Genomic DNA, 16,708 nt, shown 5'->3' with positions numbered 1-16,708 from the left:
TTAATGTGATGTTTAGTATGATTGGCTAAACCCCCTTGTTTGGGGATTGATATGATGGTTGAAATAATTGCTAGATTGGGTTAGGGTTTGGCTTGTGTGTTCTAATTAATTGCTTAATGCCTATTCTAGATTGATCACCTAGTATTTGTTGTTAGATTAATTTTCACCTTGAGAGAGGGTTTATTAATTGGAATTAATTAATTAGATGCTTAATTAGTAACACCATGAGAGTGGGTTAGTAATTAGGTGGCCTATGAGTTGTGTTTAATTGCTAATTGCCTCTAATTGCGCTTAGTGCTACGAGAGTAGGTTAAGCTTAGTTAGTTGTGGTTTTGTAACTCTTTGAGGCTCGAGAGAGCGGGAGTTGCGATTTAGAAAAAACTCGGTTCGCGTTTAGAAGCCATAGTCCGACCCCTTGATAGTAATTGGTTAATCGTAGTATCAACCCTCAAACTCGTTTATCCATAGTTTATCTCAATCATTCAATCGCTTGCTTTTTGATTTTTGCTAGTTAAATTGTTTAGTAATTGTGTTTACTTTAGTTAATGTTTTAATTGTTCAAATTCCAAATCCTCTACCTTATTTATTGCTTTCCGAATTGAATTTCAAGATCGACTTCGCTCACTTTAAACCTCTCATCCTTGTGGGATTCGACCTCGGTCTTACCGAGTATTACTAGTTGCGACACCGTACACTTGCGGTTTTCGCCAACAGGCCTCAAGCCTTGTGTCTTCAAAATTCGAAATCTGAGCCCAATGTTTAACCTTTGTCTCGATCGAGACATTCATTAAAGGAATGTGTTTCGATCGAGACAAGCTTCTCCAAAAGCTACTGCCTGAAATTCCTCTCTTGTCTCGATCGAGACACTTCCATAAGTGTCTGTCTCGATCGAGACAGGCTTCAATCATGGCTTTTTTCGACAAGACTTCGCTCCTTGTATTCTTTGTCGATTCCTTCACATTCTTTGGCCAAAAACGCTCCAAAACACTTCAATGCCCTGAAAAGCTCAAACACATAATAAGGCACACAAACACCTCAAAATGCACGGTAAATAGCATAAAAACGTAATGAAACGACTCGAGTAAATAGGAGTATTTTACTCCTATCAAACCTCCTCACACTAACCCCTTGCTTGTCCTCAAGCAAGAAATGAACCTTACTCGAGGACGCATGTTAACTAATGAACTCATACCCGCAACATATCTACAAGATGTTCCAAACAATGAATGCCCGAATGAATGCTTCAAGGATTTACAACTCATGATGATGCAAACAAGCGATAGATGCAATGTCAACGACATAAGATGATAGCATTAAGACTACAATCACGAAAGCATGCTTATCAACACAATACACATTACGAATTTGCTATCATATGCGGGACGTGTAAACAAATTGGATACAAGCTATTTTTGGTAAAACAAGGCATAATTGTCTAATTTCAAGCAATGCATACTCCTCTCTAGATTTCACTCGCTCAAATATCAAGGGGTATAAACAATACGCATGCAAAGTCACCATAGGCTTGCTCAAAGTCCGAACTCCACTACTTAGTTCGGTTCTCAACAATCATCAATTGGACTTTTAAGGGTTGTAATGGGGCTAAGGGTTAGGGGTAGGTAAAAGAGGTGGTTTTTTGGTTAAAACTTAAGGGTTGTAATGGGGCTAAGGGTTAGGGGTAGGTAAAAGAGGTGGTTTTTTGGTTAAAACTTGACTTGACAATCACTTTTCATACACAAATTATCTAACTTGGAAAATTTTGTAACACGTGAACTTTTTTTTTGAATTATTCAATGCCTTTATTCACACTAATTTTTTTTGTATTTTTCTCTTTTTCTTGATTTTGTTTATTCTTTCTTTCTTTTATTTTTCTATTTTTCTTTTTCTCAAGGCAACTTTTCTTGAAGTACAAGTTCATAAATTTTTCATAGCCATCAAGCTAAAATTCATTTTTCTTCATATAAGCTCATCAAGTCAAATTAGGGTGTTTTAGAGGTAAATTTTTGAAAAGGTCTAATTGTGTGAATTTTTGGTTTAAAATAAGAAATTGGTTTTAGGCTCAAATTGTGTTATCTAGGGGTAAAAGGGTAGGCTTTTTAAAGTGGGTCTAAGAAAGGGTTAATCCTAGTGCCAAAATCATTTGATTGTTTAAAACTCAACAATGTAATCTTAAACGGACATAGGAGCAAGTTCTAGGATTTAAGCATGCAAAACACACAACAAAGAATTTTTGGCTCGAAAATTTAAGTAATAAGGTTGTGTTTTTGCCATTGCTAGAGACTTAAACAACTATGCCAAACATTGCCCAAATTTTACCTAGAATTTAACAATTCTATAACATACACATCATGTATCCGCATCAAGCTAGGTCGATCATGCAATAAGGGTCAAAATTGCTCACAAGTGACTTCACCCTAATCCTATCAAATTATGTCATCTAATTGCCATCTCGCTAAGCAAGCATCACACAAGAATTATAAGCCCGAGAGACACCATTCAAACATTCATTATACGGGACATAATATTTGATACAGTTGCAAGCATTTGATCAACTTAACTAACATGCTCAAAATACTAAGTTAGGGGGATATGCTAAAAGGTTTGAACCAAAATTCAATTAAAAGACATCAATCAAAAAGAAACATAACTAAAACACACAAAAACAACAAACATAAACTAAAAACATCCTAGGCAACTATATTCAATTTTCCAACCCTCCTCACACATTTCTAAGCAATGTCCTCAATGCTACGAAATAAGACATAAAAAAAATTGAATAGGAGTTGAGTTAGAAAATCAAATCTTTTTGTTTCAATCGAAGTCCGGGGGTGGTGGTGACGGTGGAGGAGAATCAATCCAAACTATTCCCGAACCGTTGACATAGTCATGGAATTGCCTTCCTTTACTTGTCCATGTTGGCCTTCAACCGACCTTGCTTGTATTCGATCCTTGTCATTCCCCTCCTTTGACTTGCTTCCATCCGCTCTAGTATCTTTTTTTTTGTCTTCCCAATCCCGACGGTTTTGCTCCGCTAATTCATTAAAACGATGGTCAAAAGCCATACATTGGGTCCCCTTGCTCGGGTTGGGAAGATTCACCCATTACCGGCCCATCCGCCGTAGGAAATTCCGCTCGCCTTGCCGCATCAATACCATGTTGAGATTGGCGAAAAGGGTTGCCGGAAATATATTTTGTTTGGATTTTGATGGTTGTTTGGTGGTAGCAAAGGTGGTGGCTGGATTTTACTAGAGGGGAGATAGAGAAGGTTTGTTTTTGCTTAAAATGGCAAAGTTTGATGGAGAAGATGAAGTGGTAGGTAGGCTTTTATGGAAATATTTCTCAATTCAAAATGAAAGCCTAAGATGTTGCTACTTCATCAATCCATGTCTTTTGTGTTTCTCAAGAATGGCTAGGATCGTGCCACCTCATTTATCCATATGCTTGTGTTTGAATGAAAATCATCCTCCCCCTTTAATGATTGTCTCGATCGAGACACCTGGGTTTGGTGTGTGTCTCGATCGAGATACTAGTAGCTCAAATGCTACTGCCCGTTTTTTTACTCTTGTCTCGATCGAGACAGATTCTTTTAATGAATGTCTCGATCGAGACACTCCAAACCTGAGAAAGAATTGCTTGCCTTTTTGCCTACACAACACATATCCAACACACCCGGCATAAGATTGAACAACAAAATATTAAAACAATAAATAAAATACTGAAAGTAACTAAGCTAAAAATAAATAAAAAGACAAGAATAAAATCAAACCTCTCGGGAATGCCTCCCGAGTGCGCTTTAGTTGGAGTCCAAAGCTAGACTCTTCGCGTAAGATTGTTAAAAATACAACCTAACATGCGGAAGCCGTCTTGGTAGCATCTTCTCCTTCTTTTTCCTTGTTGGCTCCTTCGAATAAAGCTTAGATGATATGGAATATGCCTGTTCTCTATAATAATGAACATGGGGAGCATGAAGCATATTCATAGGTTTGGTATTATTTCCTTCATACTCGGAATCAAATCCCTCTAAGTATGGATCTTTATAATCAAAGGATTTGTTGAATTCCTCATAGAGTACCGTAATACCAAATTTCTCTCCACTTTCATCATTTAAGCTCATGGGACAAGTAAGTGGCTTGAAAATTGGAGCTTCAAGTTCAACATCCTCACACTTTTCTCCTTCGATCTCTATGTGAACCTTTGTGGGAGGATGTTCTACTAACACATTGTCATCTTCCAACTCGATGGCTATAACATGATGTGTTGGAGTATCTTCTATGACGACCGATACTCCTTCTTGGTTTGTCTCTTGCAAAGCACTAGCTAATCGAGCAACTTGTATCTCTAGGTTATGAAGATGTGTAGATTGAATTTCATGATGTACCTCCATTATATTTATCAACTCCATGATCTTGTCGATTTTGCTAGATTCATCAAATATTTCATCTTGTTGAAAACCATGTGATTGTTGTGGTTCATTGCCAAAATTGGAATTGAGGTCCCATTGGTTTTGATGTGGGTGATAGCTTGAATCCAAGTTCAAGTTTTCATTGAAGTTCTCCCAATTGTTGTCCCAACCGTAGTTTGGAGGGTTGTGCCACCCCGGATCATACATGTCGGAATAAGGGTTACTAGCTTGCCATTGATTACCCGCATAATTGACATGATCATTCCAATTTGAATAGAGTGTAGGACACTCGGCTCCAATATGCCTAAAATCCCCACAAATCTCACAATTCGGATCCCAAGCCATCATTCACGTCCAAATAGATTCACCATAAAAATAATATTTGAAGATCAACCAACAAATACACAATTTTCCTACACAACCAAAGACAAGAGCACCAAGCGTAAACCACGAAAAAGGCAAAAATGAACAAAAATATAAAAAACAGAAAATAAAGCTAACTCGACCGAGTGTCAACTAATTTCAATCAATCATAAAGCGCTCTCATTCCCCGGCAACGGCGCCAAAAACTTGTTGGTAATTTTACTTCACCAACTTGTAATAAAAGTGGACTTTAAGTCCGGGTTGTCGAACCCACGAGGAATGTAGAGTTATGATGAGAATGAATTTAGTTGCCACTCAATTCGTTTAGCACACAAATAGCGTGAGTTTTGGATCACAATTAATTAAAAACAACTAAAGTAAACAAGACTAAAATTTAACAATAAACTAATCAAGCAACGATTAACTAAACAACGGAATAAACAAGAAGTAAAAAGCGTTTAAGGGTTGCTAATCAAATCTATGAATCCTAGGTAACCGGGGGTTGTTTGAAATATTGGTTCGGGTCAAGTCTTTCTAAAATGCCTAATCCGCTCTCTCGAGTCCGCAATTAGAGCTAATTGAAATTGGATTAATATACCGAAATCTAAATCGCTCTCGCGTAATTAGATTTCGATAATACCAATCGAATCCAATCATGAAGCTAACTTATAACCAAATAAAACCTAAACCGCTCTCGCGTGATTAAGCCTTAAACATGTGATTTCTAAATCCGACTAATTAAGTGACCCTCGCCTAAGCAATTAGTCCAACAACCATAGATTAGGAGATCAATCTAACCTAGGTCAATAAGCACAAAAATCACATCAAACCCTAATTACAAATCACCCTAATCAACTAATCATCACACAACTATCATAAGCAACCCCCAAACAAGGGGTTTAGCAAACCATAACTACTCTAACATTAATCACTAAACAACATTCAATAAACATATTAAAAGTAAGAAAGATTACCTTTAGTAGGTTGTAGAGCACTAACATAAACAAGATAATGAAGATTCAATAGTAAAAGCTTGCATTAATAAGGATCAATCCCAAAAAGAACAAAATCTGGAAATTCTTTATGAAGAACACCAAGAACAATAAAGATTCCCACATAAAAGTGAGAGCAAAAGGAATTACAACTACACTAAAATTGATGTCCCTTACACTAATGAGACATGCCCTAAAAATAGAGATAAAAGTGTTTATATAGTACTTTCCAAAAAGAGAATGAAAACAACCTATTACATGAGTGTTTGGCCAAATAAGGAAGTGGGCCTCAAGCCTTGTGTCTTCAAAATTCGAAATCTGAGCCCAATGTTTAACCTTTGTCTCGATCGAGACATTCATTAAAGGAATGTGTTTCGATCGAGACAAGCTTCTCCAAAAGCTACTGCCTGAAATTCCTCTCTTGTCTCGATCGAGACACTTCCATAAGTGTCTGTCTCGATCGAGACAGGCTTCAATCATGGCTTTTTTCGACAAGACTTCGCTCCTTGTATTCTTTGTCGATTCCTTCACATTCTTTGGCCAAAAACGCTCCAAAACACTTCAATGCCCTGAAAAGCTCAAACACATAATAAGGCACACAAACACCTCAAAATGCACGGTAAATAGCATAAAAACGTAATGAAACGACTCGAGTAAATAGGAGTATTTTACTCCTATCAGATACCAAGAAAGTTCTAGGACTAAATATGCAAAACACAACAAGAAATGTAAGCTCAAAATATTCAATCAATGAAAAATGTGTGTTTTTGCCATATGCTAGAAACTACATCAACAATGCCAAGCATGCCCAAATTTTGAGAATTACACAATTTTATGACATACATATCATGAATCTGCATCAAGCTAAATTGAGCATGAATCGAAGGTTAACATTGCTCACAAGTGAGTTCACCCTAATCCTATCAAATCATGTCATACGATTGGCATTTCATTAGGCAAGCATCACCAAAAATTGTTAACTCGAGAAGCATCATTCTAAGCATTCATTAACCAGAAAATCGAAAATTGATACGGTTCAAACATTTTATTCAACTTAGATAACATGCTCACAAAATTAAGCAAAGGCTTCATGCACTAAAGGTACCAAAATCCCAACCTAAAACAACACAAACATCCTAAAACATTTAAACTAAATAAACACATAAAAGCATAAAAACATAAAAGAAACCTAAAACAATCTAAACACAAACGAGATTCAATTTTTCAACCCTCCTCACACTATTTCTAAGCAATGCCCTCAATGCTAAGAAATAAAACATATATGAAAATTGCATGAGTTTGGGTTAGAGAATAAAATCTTTTTCAATCAAATTTTAAAATAACATAAATGAAACACTAAAAATAAATAATAAAAGATAAATGATAAGAAAAAAATCAAACCTCTCGGGATTGCCTCCCGAGTGCGCTTTAATTGGAGTCCAAAGCTAGACTCTTCGCGTAAGGTTGTTAAAAATACAACCTAACATGTGGAAGCCGTCTTGGTTGCATCTTCTCCCTTTTTTTCCGTGTTGGCTCCTTCAAATAAGGCTCATGTGATATGAAGTATGCTTGTACTCTAAAATAATGAACATGAGGAATATGAAGGATCTTCATATACTTGGTATTATTTCCGTCATACTCGGAATCAAACCCCTTTAAGAATGGATCTTTATAATCAAAGGATTTGTTGAATTCCTCGTAGAGTACCGTAATACCAAATTTCTCCTCACTTTTATCATTTACGCTCTTGGGACAAGTAAGTGTCTTGGAAATTGGAGCTTCAAGTTCAACATCCTCACACTTTTCTCTTTCGATCTCTATGTGAACCATTGTGTGAGGATGTTCTACTAAAGCACAATCATCGTTCAAGTCTATGGCCATAGCATGTTGTGTTGGAGTAGCTTCAATTTCGGCTAGTAATCCTCTTTGATTGCCCGAAGCCTTCTTGAGCCGACTCGAAAAAGGGACCTTTGATACATAAGGAGGTGGGAGTGGTGGTCTAACATATGGAGCTTCAACTTTCACTTCCTCACTATCACTTAGCTCCCTATAACTTGGCTCATCTTCAACCACCATAAGTCTCTTGACATGAGGGTCATCGAGAGCTTTTCCGCTTCTAAGATCAATGTCCTTGAGTTTCTCTCTCGAATTGTTTTCTGTGGTGGAGGGCAATCCCCCTTGAGATCTACCTTGAAGATTGATAGCAAGTTGGGAAATTTGAGTTTCAAGCATTTGACTAGTGGCGGCTTGGTTCTTTTGAAGTTGCTTCATCTCTCTAAGCTCCTCCAACAACTTAGCAAGCATGTTCCCCTCATCAAACATTCCATCTTTTTGAAATTCATGTGATTGTTGTGGTTCATTGCCAAAATTTGAGTTGAAGTCCCATTGGTTTTGATGTGGGTGATAGCTTGAATCGAAGTTCAAGTTTTTATTGAAGGTCTCCCAATTGTTGCTCCAACCATAATTCAGAGGTTTGTGCCACCCCGGATCATACACGTCGGAATTAGGGTCACTAGCTTGCCATTGATCACCCACATAGTCAACATGCTCATTCCACTCCGGATAGAGTTCGGGACACTCATCTCCGGTATGACTAAAATTCCCACAAATATCACAATTGTAGTTAATGTTATGGTACGGAAAATAACTTTGATTCCATGCCATTACTCCTTTCCGACCATATTTCGCCATAAAAAGAATATTTGAAGATAAAACAATGAAGTCCAAAATTTCCTACGCAACCACAAACAAGAACACCAAGCGTAATTCACGAAAACACAAACTAACAAAAGAAAAGTAAAAACAAAAAATAAGGCTAACTCGACCGAATTTCAAAATAGTTTCAATCAATTAAACGCAACCTCATCCCCGGCAACGGCGCCAAAAACTTGTTAGCAAAAACGCTCACGCGCTAATGCCAACTTGTAATAGAGTGGACTTTAAGTCCGGGTTGTCGAACCCACAAAGATGAGAGGTTTAAAGTGAGCGAAGTCGATCTTGAAATTCAATTCGGATAGCAAATGAGTGATCGGTTTTGATTAACACTACGGAAATTAACTCAAGCAACTAATCACTAAACAATTAAGAAATGCAACAACAAACAACTAATTGATTAAAAATAATAATTAAAAGCGCCTAAGGGTTGGTAATCATGCCAAAGCAATTCCTAGGTAGATAGGTCGGGCATACGGGTATTGGTTTGGTTCAAGCCATTCTAAGGTATCCAAATCCGCTCTCTCGAGCCAGAAGTCGAAGAACCGACAATTGATTAATAAGTCGAAATTCAACTCACTCTCACGCAATTAAATGTCGACTACACCAATCAATCCGATTAATCCGCAAACTCAAACAACCGCTAAATCCCTAAATCACTCTCGTGCATCTAGGTCTTAAGCTTATGCTTAACTGGTTCTATTTTATTAGTTTAACTCTCGCCCTCACTAATCAAACACTAATCATGGATTACGAGGCCAACCTAATCTAAGCATTAAGATTATTAAACACAACAAAACCTCAACCTATACAACCCTAACCAATCATCTAGTAATCACAAATAGCAATCATAACAACCCCTAGACTAGGAATTTAGCTACTTATCACTAAACAAGTATTAACTACTAAGCAAAGATTTATAGACATAATAAAGATTAGATTAGTTACCTCAAGTAGCAAAGGAGAACAATAAATCATAAAGAAGATAATGAAGACTCAAAGATAAAAGCTTGTATTCAAATGGTAAATCTTGTTCTTACAAAGCAATAAAAGCTTCCAAGCACTAACAATGGTGGAAACTATGGAGGCACAAAACCCTAAGCTATTCTACTCCTAAAAGATGACTAAAAGTGTTGTTACATAATAAGTGATACCCTAAAGTTGAGGGATAAGGTGCCTTATATAGGTAAAAGCAAAAGAAGAAATATAAAACATTCTAGTACAAACTTTGATGGGCCTAATAAGGAAATGTTCCAAGCAAAGCTCTAAACTCGAAATTTGGACTTTTTCTGAGTTTTCTTCACTTCTCGATCGAGAAGCTTCATTAAAGTCAGCTTCTCAATCGAGAAGCAAGATTTCCCAATTTTCTGCCATTTTTTGCCTTGCTTCTCGATCGAGAAGGTGAGGTTCTCGATCGAGACATGCACAAAAGTTTGTCTTGAAAGATACACTATTTCTGCTGCACAAACACTGACTTCAAAATTTCATAACTCGATGTAGAAACCTCCAAATGAGTTGGTTCTTGAATCCCTGAAATGCTTAAGATGTCTACTTTATTTCTTATGAAGAATACAAATTCATTGGAAGTCTTTTACTGGTCCAAATTCTTCAATTAGTGCAGCAGGGTCAGATTTTCAGGTTTGCAAATGTGCTTTCGGCATCTCTTTGCTTCGGAAACCTTCGGAATGCTCAAATTACACCCAAAACTCATTGATTTCCATGTATTTAACATTAAATACTAAAAAACACAATAATACCCAAAATAGCTCAATTATAACAATAAAAGCATATTAGAAGACCAAAAACCGACATAGAAAATAGGAGTATTTCTACTCCTATCAATACATACTTAAATTTAGGATTTATGTTATTTGTTTCGAAATATTGAACACAAACACACCTCAGAAAATAAATTACATAATTATAAAATTGTTTGTAGAAGTAAAAGTGTTACCACACAAGCATTTGTTTTGGAAGAATTCTGCGTGTATATCCATAGAGGATGTATTTATTTACATATTTTTCAATGTGCAAAATATACTCAAAGCTCGAGGCAAGCTGTCACTGAAATTAACCACCTCTCTTCCTTCCAACATAGTTGTGTAAATTATCATTTGTTTAATTTTAACATACAACTATGCCAATCTAATTAAATTAGATGGATCTTATTTTAGGCTCTGAAAATAGTTTTAAAATTTTCGCTGCCATATGAATCTACAAAAACAAATTGATTTAAATAGCAATTTGCCTCTTAACTTGTAAGCAATAGACAATTAATATATAAATTAATTTTTTTGACAGATTAGTACACGAACTTGATGATTATAAAAAATTAGCCCATTTAGCAAATTAACTTAAAAGTTAAGGGAGCAAAAAATCGCCAATTGAGAAGAATATCAACTCATAAATTGGGGGGCAAATTGTCAAAATAGAACAAATTGCCCATAATCACCAAATTCATGTATTAATTTGTCTATAAAGTTAATTTAAGTGTTGATTTTACGTTATTTATAAGTCGAGGGGGCATATAGTCATTTTAGTCAGTTCAAAATCAGTGTCTATTACCCTCTAACTCTTTGACTCGATAACCAAAATATAAAAAAGCAGCAACCACTAATCGTAGCTTTCTTCTATCTTCACATGACAAATATATTTGGTTTTCTTATATCACTTTGCTTCCTTCGCTCATTATAACTCCTTAGATATATGCCACGTTAATTTATTGTTGGTGGGATTGCCTTCAATTTCTTGATAATATCATCTTTTCTTTTTCCTTCTTAATCTGCTCCCACTTTTGCATTCCTGTGCCAAAATTAGAGGAAGAACTACAAATCCAAATTAATATAATACTTTCCCAAATATATGGATAATCAAATTCATCATGATAACAATCACTTGCTCAAATTATTGTTACTTTCGAATATATAAATACCACTTAATTAAGGACCAAATTGTACAAAAAACAATTATGGGAAACTTAATAGTTTATCTTTCAACCACTGTTTGTTTATTCTTAATTTCATTTCTGATCAGGTTATTTGAGAAATTATGGTGGACTCCGATTCGTATACAATCCATGCTAAGATCACAAGGAGTATCAGGCCCTGCTTACAGATTCTTCCATGGAAACACCAATGAAATTATCAGTTTGGAAAATAATGCCTCAAAAACTCCTGCAGATTTATCACATCACCTCTTGGTCCCTACCTTATTGCCACACTTTCATCATTGGATCAAACTTTATGGTACGTTTTTAACAAGCTAGCATATTAATTTCTTCGGGATTAAAATACTGCTTAGTGTCAATTTTTTATTTTTATTTTAATTTGGTAGCAAAGCTTTAATTTATTTCATCATAGCCAAAGGTATGAAAAAAGACTTTTCAAATTATTAAAAAGAGCACATAAGCCTTTTTAATTTTTTTGACTTAATGGTGAAGAACAGGCAAATATGTACGACGTATTATAATTTAAACCAAATTTTTAAATTTTTATAATAGCAGCCAAAATTCTATTTTTTGTTGTAATAATAGCTAAATTTTTGGCCAAACTTGAAATAAAAAAAATTTCAATTTTGGCTATTATTGCAACAAAAAAAAGAGTTAATCACGAACTATATATGTTTTCTCATTTTAATCACACAGTTTAAATTTTCTCATTTTCATGCACGAACTATCACTTTTTCTCAAATTCATGCACGGTGCTGAGGTGACACTCATTCATTGGTGTAAAATGACATCCATCTCAGTGAATTACACCAATAGAGTTGTGACACCTCAGCACCATGCATGGATTTTAGAAAAAATAATAGTTCGTGCATAAAAATGAAAATATTTAAACTGCGTGATTGAAATGAGAAAACATGTAAAGTTCGTGATTTTTTTTACATTGACCCTAAAAAATACATTTTGACTATTATTACAAAAATTAAAAGATTTGATTAAATGCAAAAAGTCGTAGAGGTTTGCCTTTTTTCGCCATTAAGTCATTTTTTTGGTCATTTCAACCCTTGATGTTTTTAAATGATAAAGAAAAGCTCTTTCATTTTTTTTGAAAAGAATAATTAAACCCTTTTACTTAATTTGTTGTACATTTGTCCCCTCACGTTTTTAATTATTTCTATGGTTTTTTTTAAGTGTGGGGGGTTTATTTGCATCATTTCAAAACATTAAAAATTTAAATGGATGAAAAAATATATACTTCTCTTAAAATTTGAAGGTTTTCTTTATATCTTCTGTTTATTATAAATAGTATAATAACTACAGTTAAAAAATAGTATGATAACTTAAATTTTTTATTTGAAAAATAAACTTTAATAACCACATCTTTCATTGAAAATAGGTTTAAGTAGCAATTGGAAGCAGAATATGCTGCTGTATATAACCACCTCATGAACAATAAGGATGGCTTTAGACCATCTTTTTTTCAGATCAACGTATATTTTTTCAAAATTTTAAAATTATCACCGAACTAATTTTTTGTTCCAAAATGGTTACCGAACTTATCGTTTTTGAACCTCCGGCGCTTCCTAAATAAATTCCGGCGACTTCTGTCCCATGTGGCTCGCTAAACGCTTACTCACCTCTTTCTCATTGCCATGTAATCGTCCACGTCGCTCACAAGGCTCTAAGTCGTCATCTTCTTTCCTAATTTTTCATATTTTTTCCAATCAAACATTAATAATAAAATAAATTCCATAAAACATCAATTTTTATGGAGTTAATTTTTACGAAATCAACTTTTGCGGAATATTTTTTATAAGGATTCGTCTGGGTTCATACCCAAACGTTTTTCTTCATCTGGGTATGAACCTAGACGAAGATATTCAACTGATTTCATACCCAGACTAAGATCTCGTCTGGGTATGAACCCATGCGAAGGATCTTGTCTGGGTATGAACCCGACGAAGAGTTTCGTCTAGATTCGAAAAATTCGAAAAAAACAATAATTTTTGATTTTTTTTGGTTGTTGGTGTTTATTCGATTTTTTTTTGTGTTTGTTAGAAAATGTTGAAAGAAATTAAGGAAGAAGATGTTAATGTGCAGTGATCAAGTGATGTGGACAACAACATGGCGAAAAGGAAGGCGTGAGACGCTTTCCGCTAGACACGTAGGACAAAAGTTGTTAGAATTCATTTAGGGACCGACGGAAGTTTACCGATGCTACTGAATAACCATTTTAAAGAAAATAAATTAATTAGTTCGATGACCATTTTGAAACTTTAAAAAAGTACAGTGACCTTCGGAATTAATTACCCAGAGTTTTAAATGGGAAACTTTGCGTTCTCAAAATGAAACTTATTAATTTCTTTGAGTGGAATCTGTGTTGTAGGTAAGAATTTCCTGACATGGCATGGTCCTCGAGCATACTTTGTAGTAACAGAACTTGACCTGATTAAAGAGATACTAGTTACTGATAAGCATGGAACGTTCCTCAAACAAGAACCCGACGGCTACGCAAAGAAGCTTTTCGGAGATGGAACCGTAACAAGTAACGGAGAGAAATGGTCGAAGATGCATAAGCTAGCCAATCACGCATTCCATTCCGAGTCCTTGAAAGTACGCATTAATGGATTTTAAAGAATTTCCATAAATAGTGTGCGGCAATGATTTAAAACGTTGATTAAATTTTGTTTGCAGGGAATGATTCCAGCTATGATTGCAAGTACAGAAATTATGCTCGAAAAATGGAAATACAACGATGGCAAAGAGATCGAAGTATTTGAAGAAGTTAAGATTTTAACTTCAGAAATAATTTCAAGGACTGCTTTTGGAAGCAGCTACGTAGAAGGAAGGCATATATTTGATATGCTAGTTCGGTTGATTGTTGTTATGGTCAAAAACAAGCATAATGTCACAATTCCTGGAACCGGGTATGATGTACCGAGCCTTGTCGAGTCCAAGACTCTAAGGCCATGTTTGGTTCATGGAATAAAATAGCATGGAATAGAATAGTTATTCCATAAGGAATGGAATAACCACTTTTTTGTTTTTGAGAGGAGTGTTTATTCCACAAAATTATAGAATAGCAATTCTTTGGAATACCTATTCTATGAACCAAAGTAAAGAATTGTCATTCTATACGGAATAGCTATTCCATTCCGCACCTATTCCATGAACCAAACATGGCCTTAATTTCAACATTTTACTTTCGGAAAACCATTGTCAAATTTTGAAATTTTATATTCTTGGAAAACCATTTTCATATATTTGATAATCTATTTTATTAAAAAAATGTAGTTTCATTCTTATTTTTCATTTCAGCATTTGCTTTTAACATTTTCATTTCCGTGCAGCACAAATACTAACTTGTGTTTTACATCGTGTCGTTTCAGAAACCTTCTGAAAACATCAGATGACATTGAAACAAACAAGCTAGAATACGAGATACACAAACGCTTCATAAATTTGATAAAGAAAAGAGAGGACGAAGCTATCACGGGACAAGTGGATGGATTCAGAAGTGATTTTCTTGGACTACTGTTGAAGTCGCACCATGACAATGGTATTGCCAAGAAGATAACAGTGAATGAGCTGATTGATGAGTGCAAGACTTTCTATGTCGCCGGACATGAAACAACTTCGAGCTTACTCACCTGGATTCTTCTACTTCTAGCCATTTATCCCGATTGGCAAGATAAGGCCAGGCAGGAAGTGCTTGAAGTATTTGGCCACCAACATCCATGCTCTCAAGGCCTCACAAAACTGAAGATCGTAAGTGATACATCCTGCAATCTATTATTCGTCTATTATGTTTGTTATCTGTGTAGCAGAAAAATTTGTGGAATCGTAAAATTCCGCAATATTTTTTCCCTTTACGGAAGTACCTTTAAAAATGTGGAACTTTATATTTAGACAAAATGAATTTATATATACACTGACTATTTGTGAAATTGATAATTAGTCATGATTAAAACTTTGTTTCTACGCATTTGTTCTTTTTGTTAATTTTAAACTTTTGATTTCCACCACTAAAGAATAGAGGATCTAAAATTTAATTTGGTTGCAGTTTCTAACTTTTTTTTTGGATGATTGACCCTGGAAATATTCAACTATCATATGTTCTGAATTTTTGTGACTAAACTTCGATTCGGATTAAATTTATTACCAAACTTTAATTGCTTTTTAATTTGGTTACTCAACTTTAATTTTTAAAAAAAAAATTGTGACCATACTCTAATATCATATAGAATCATTTTCCCTAATATCTATAACATATTCTTTATTATTTTGTTGTTTTCCGCTTCATCATTTTTTGTTTCAGTGTTTTTGTTTCGGTGCAATATTTTAGTTGCAGCTAAAAATGTAATTTTCCTTTTCTGCAATGAAGGTGAGCATGATTATCAACGAAACTCTGCGACTATATCCGCCGGTTGTAAACATAAGAAGAGATACAGCAAGGCAAGTAAAGATAGGGAAGTTGATTCTCCCTGCGAATATTTTAATTGAGATTCCAATTCTGGCAATTCACCACAATCCTGAAATATGGGGACAAGATGCTCCCGAATTCAAGCCGGAGAGATTTGCAGAAGGCATAGCGAAAGCTACAAACAACAATGTAGCAGCCTATCTTCCATTTGCTTTGGGACCAAGAAATTGTGTGGGTTCAAACTTTGCAATTACAGAGACGAAAATTGCACTCTCCATGATTCTGCAACGCCACAGCTTCTCCCTGTTGAAATCTTATGTTCACTCGCCTGTTTCACTTCTCACCATGTATCCACAACATGGGCTACCGTTAATTGTCCAAAATCTGTAGATTACTTCTCTGTGTTAATCTGTAATATATAGGTCTCATAAAATGATGGGTCGATAGACTTTTGTAGTGCATGGTGTTTATTTTACTTTTTTTTTATCTGATTATGAGGTGTCCTGAACAGGTTCCAACTATAAAACGGCACCTTTAAGCCTTCCACATTCAGACTAATCCCCACTCGAGCCGGGTAGGTCTCTTACGGGAGGTAAAGCTGTGACTTCAAATTTTAAACGGCTGCATACACGAGTACGGTTCGAACCCGCGACCTCACTTATCTTAGAAGAGCGTCTTACCAACTCATTATTAGCCTTGGGGTTTTAATTTTACTTTTGGATTAGTAATAACTTTTTTGTAAAATTTTCAGTTTGGAGTTATTTTTAGTTGGGTATTTTATTATTAATAATAGGCAAAATCTTTTACTTTTTGTTTATTTTATCCTCGGCATTTTCGTTCTTTAGGTGGTTCTTATCTATCTATAACTGTCT

At 35.1% G+C, this 16,708-nt stretch overlaps 1 protein-coding gene across 1 annotated transcript; it reads left to right on the top strand.

Annotated features, from left to right (window-relative positions):
* Positions 1 to 11,419: 11,419 nt before the first annotated feature.
* On the top strand, positions 11,420 to 16,586 carry LOC126687344 (cytochrome P450 CYP749A22-like). The gene is made up of 5 exons (XM_050381889.2): positions 11,420 to 11,714; positions 13,800 to 14,026; positions 14,108 to 14,340; positions 14,803 to 15,181; positions 15,798 to 16,586. Exons 1-5 carry the CDS (start codon positions 11,438 to 11,440, stop codon positions 16,224 to 16,226), a joined length of 1,545 nt encoding a protein of 514 aa, XP_050237846.1. The 5' UTR covers positions 11,420 to 11,437; the 3' UTR covers positions 16,227 to 16,586.
* The last annotated feature ends 122 nt before the right edge of the window (positions 16,587 to 16,708 follow it).

This window comes from Mercurialis annua, linkage group LG6 (genome assembly GCF_937616625.2).
Source record: "Mercurialis annua linkage group LG6, ddMerAnnu1.2, whole genome shotgun sequence".
NCBI classification, from domain to species: domain Eukaryota; kingdom Viridiplantae; phylum Streptophyta; class Magnoliopsida; order Malpighiales; family Euphorbiaceae; genus Mercurialis; species Mercurialis annua.
The sequence above is the reverse complement of the archived record's forward strand: the minus strand, read 5'-3'. Positions and strand labels throughout refer to the sequence as shown.

Bases quoted from the DNA above. Each gene is read 5' to 3' on its own strand.
- LOC126687344 (XM_050381889.2), top strand. From the start codon at position 11,438: ATGGGAAACTTAATAGTTTATCTTTCAACCACTGTTTGTTTATTCTTA. The intron at 14,027-14,107 runs GTACGCATTAAT...TTTTGTTTGCAG, and splicing joins TCCATTCCGAGTCCTTGAAA to GGAATGATTCCAGCTATGAT. The intron at 15,182-15,797 runs GTAAGTGATACA...TCTGCAATGAAG, and splicing joins GCCTCACAAAACTGAAGATC to GTGAGCATGATTATCAACGA.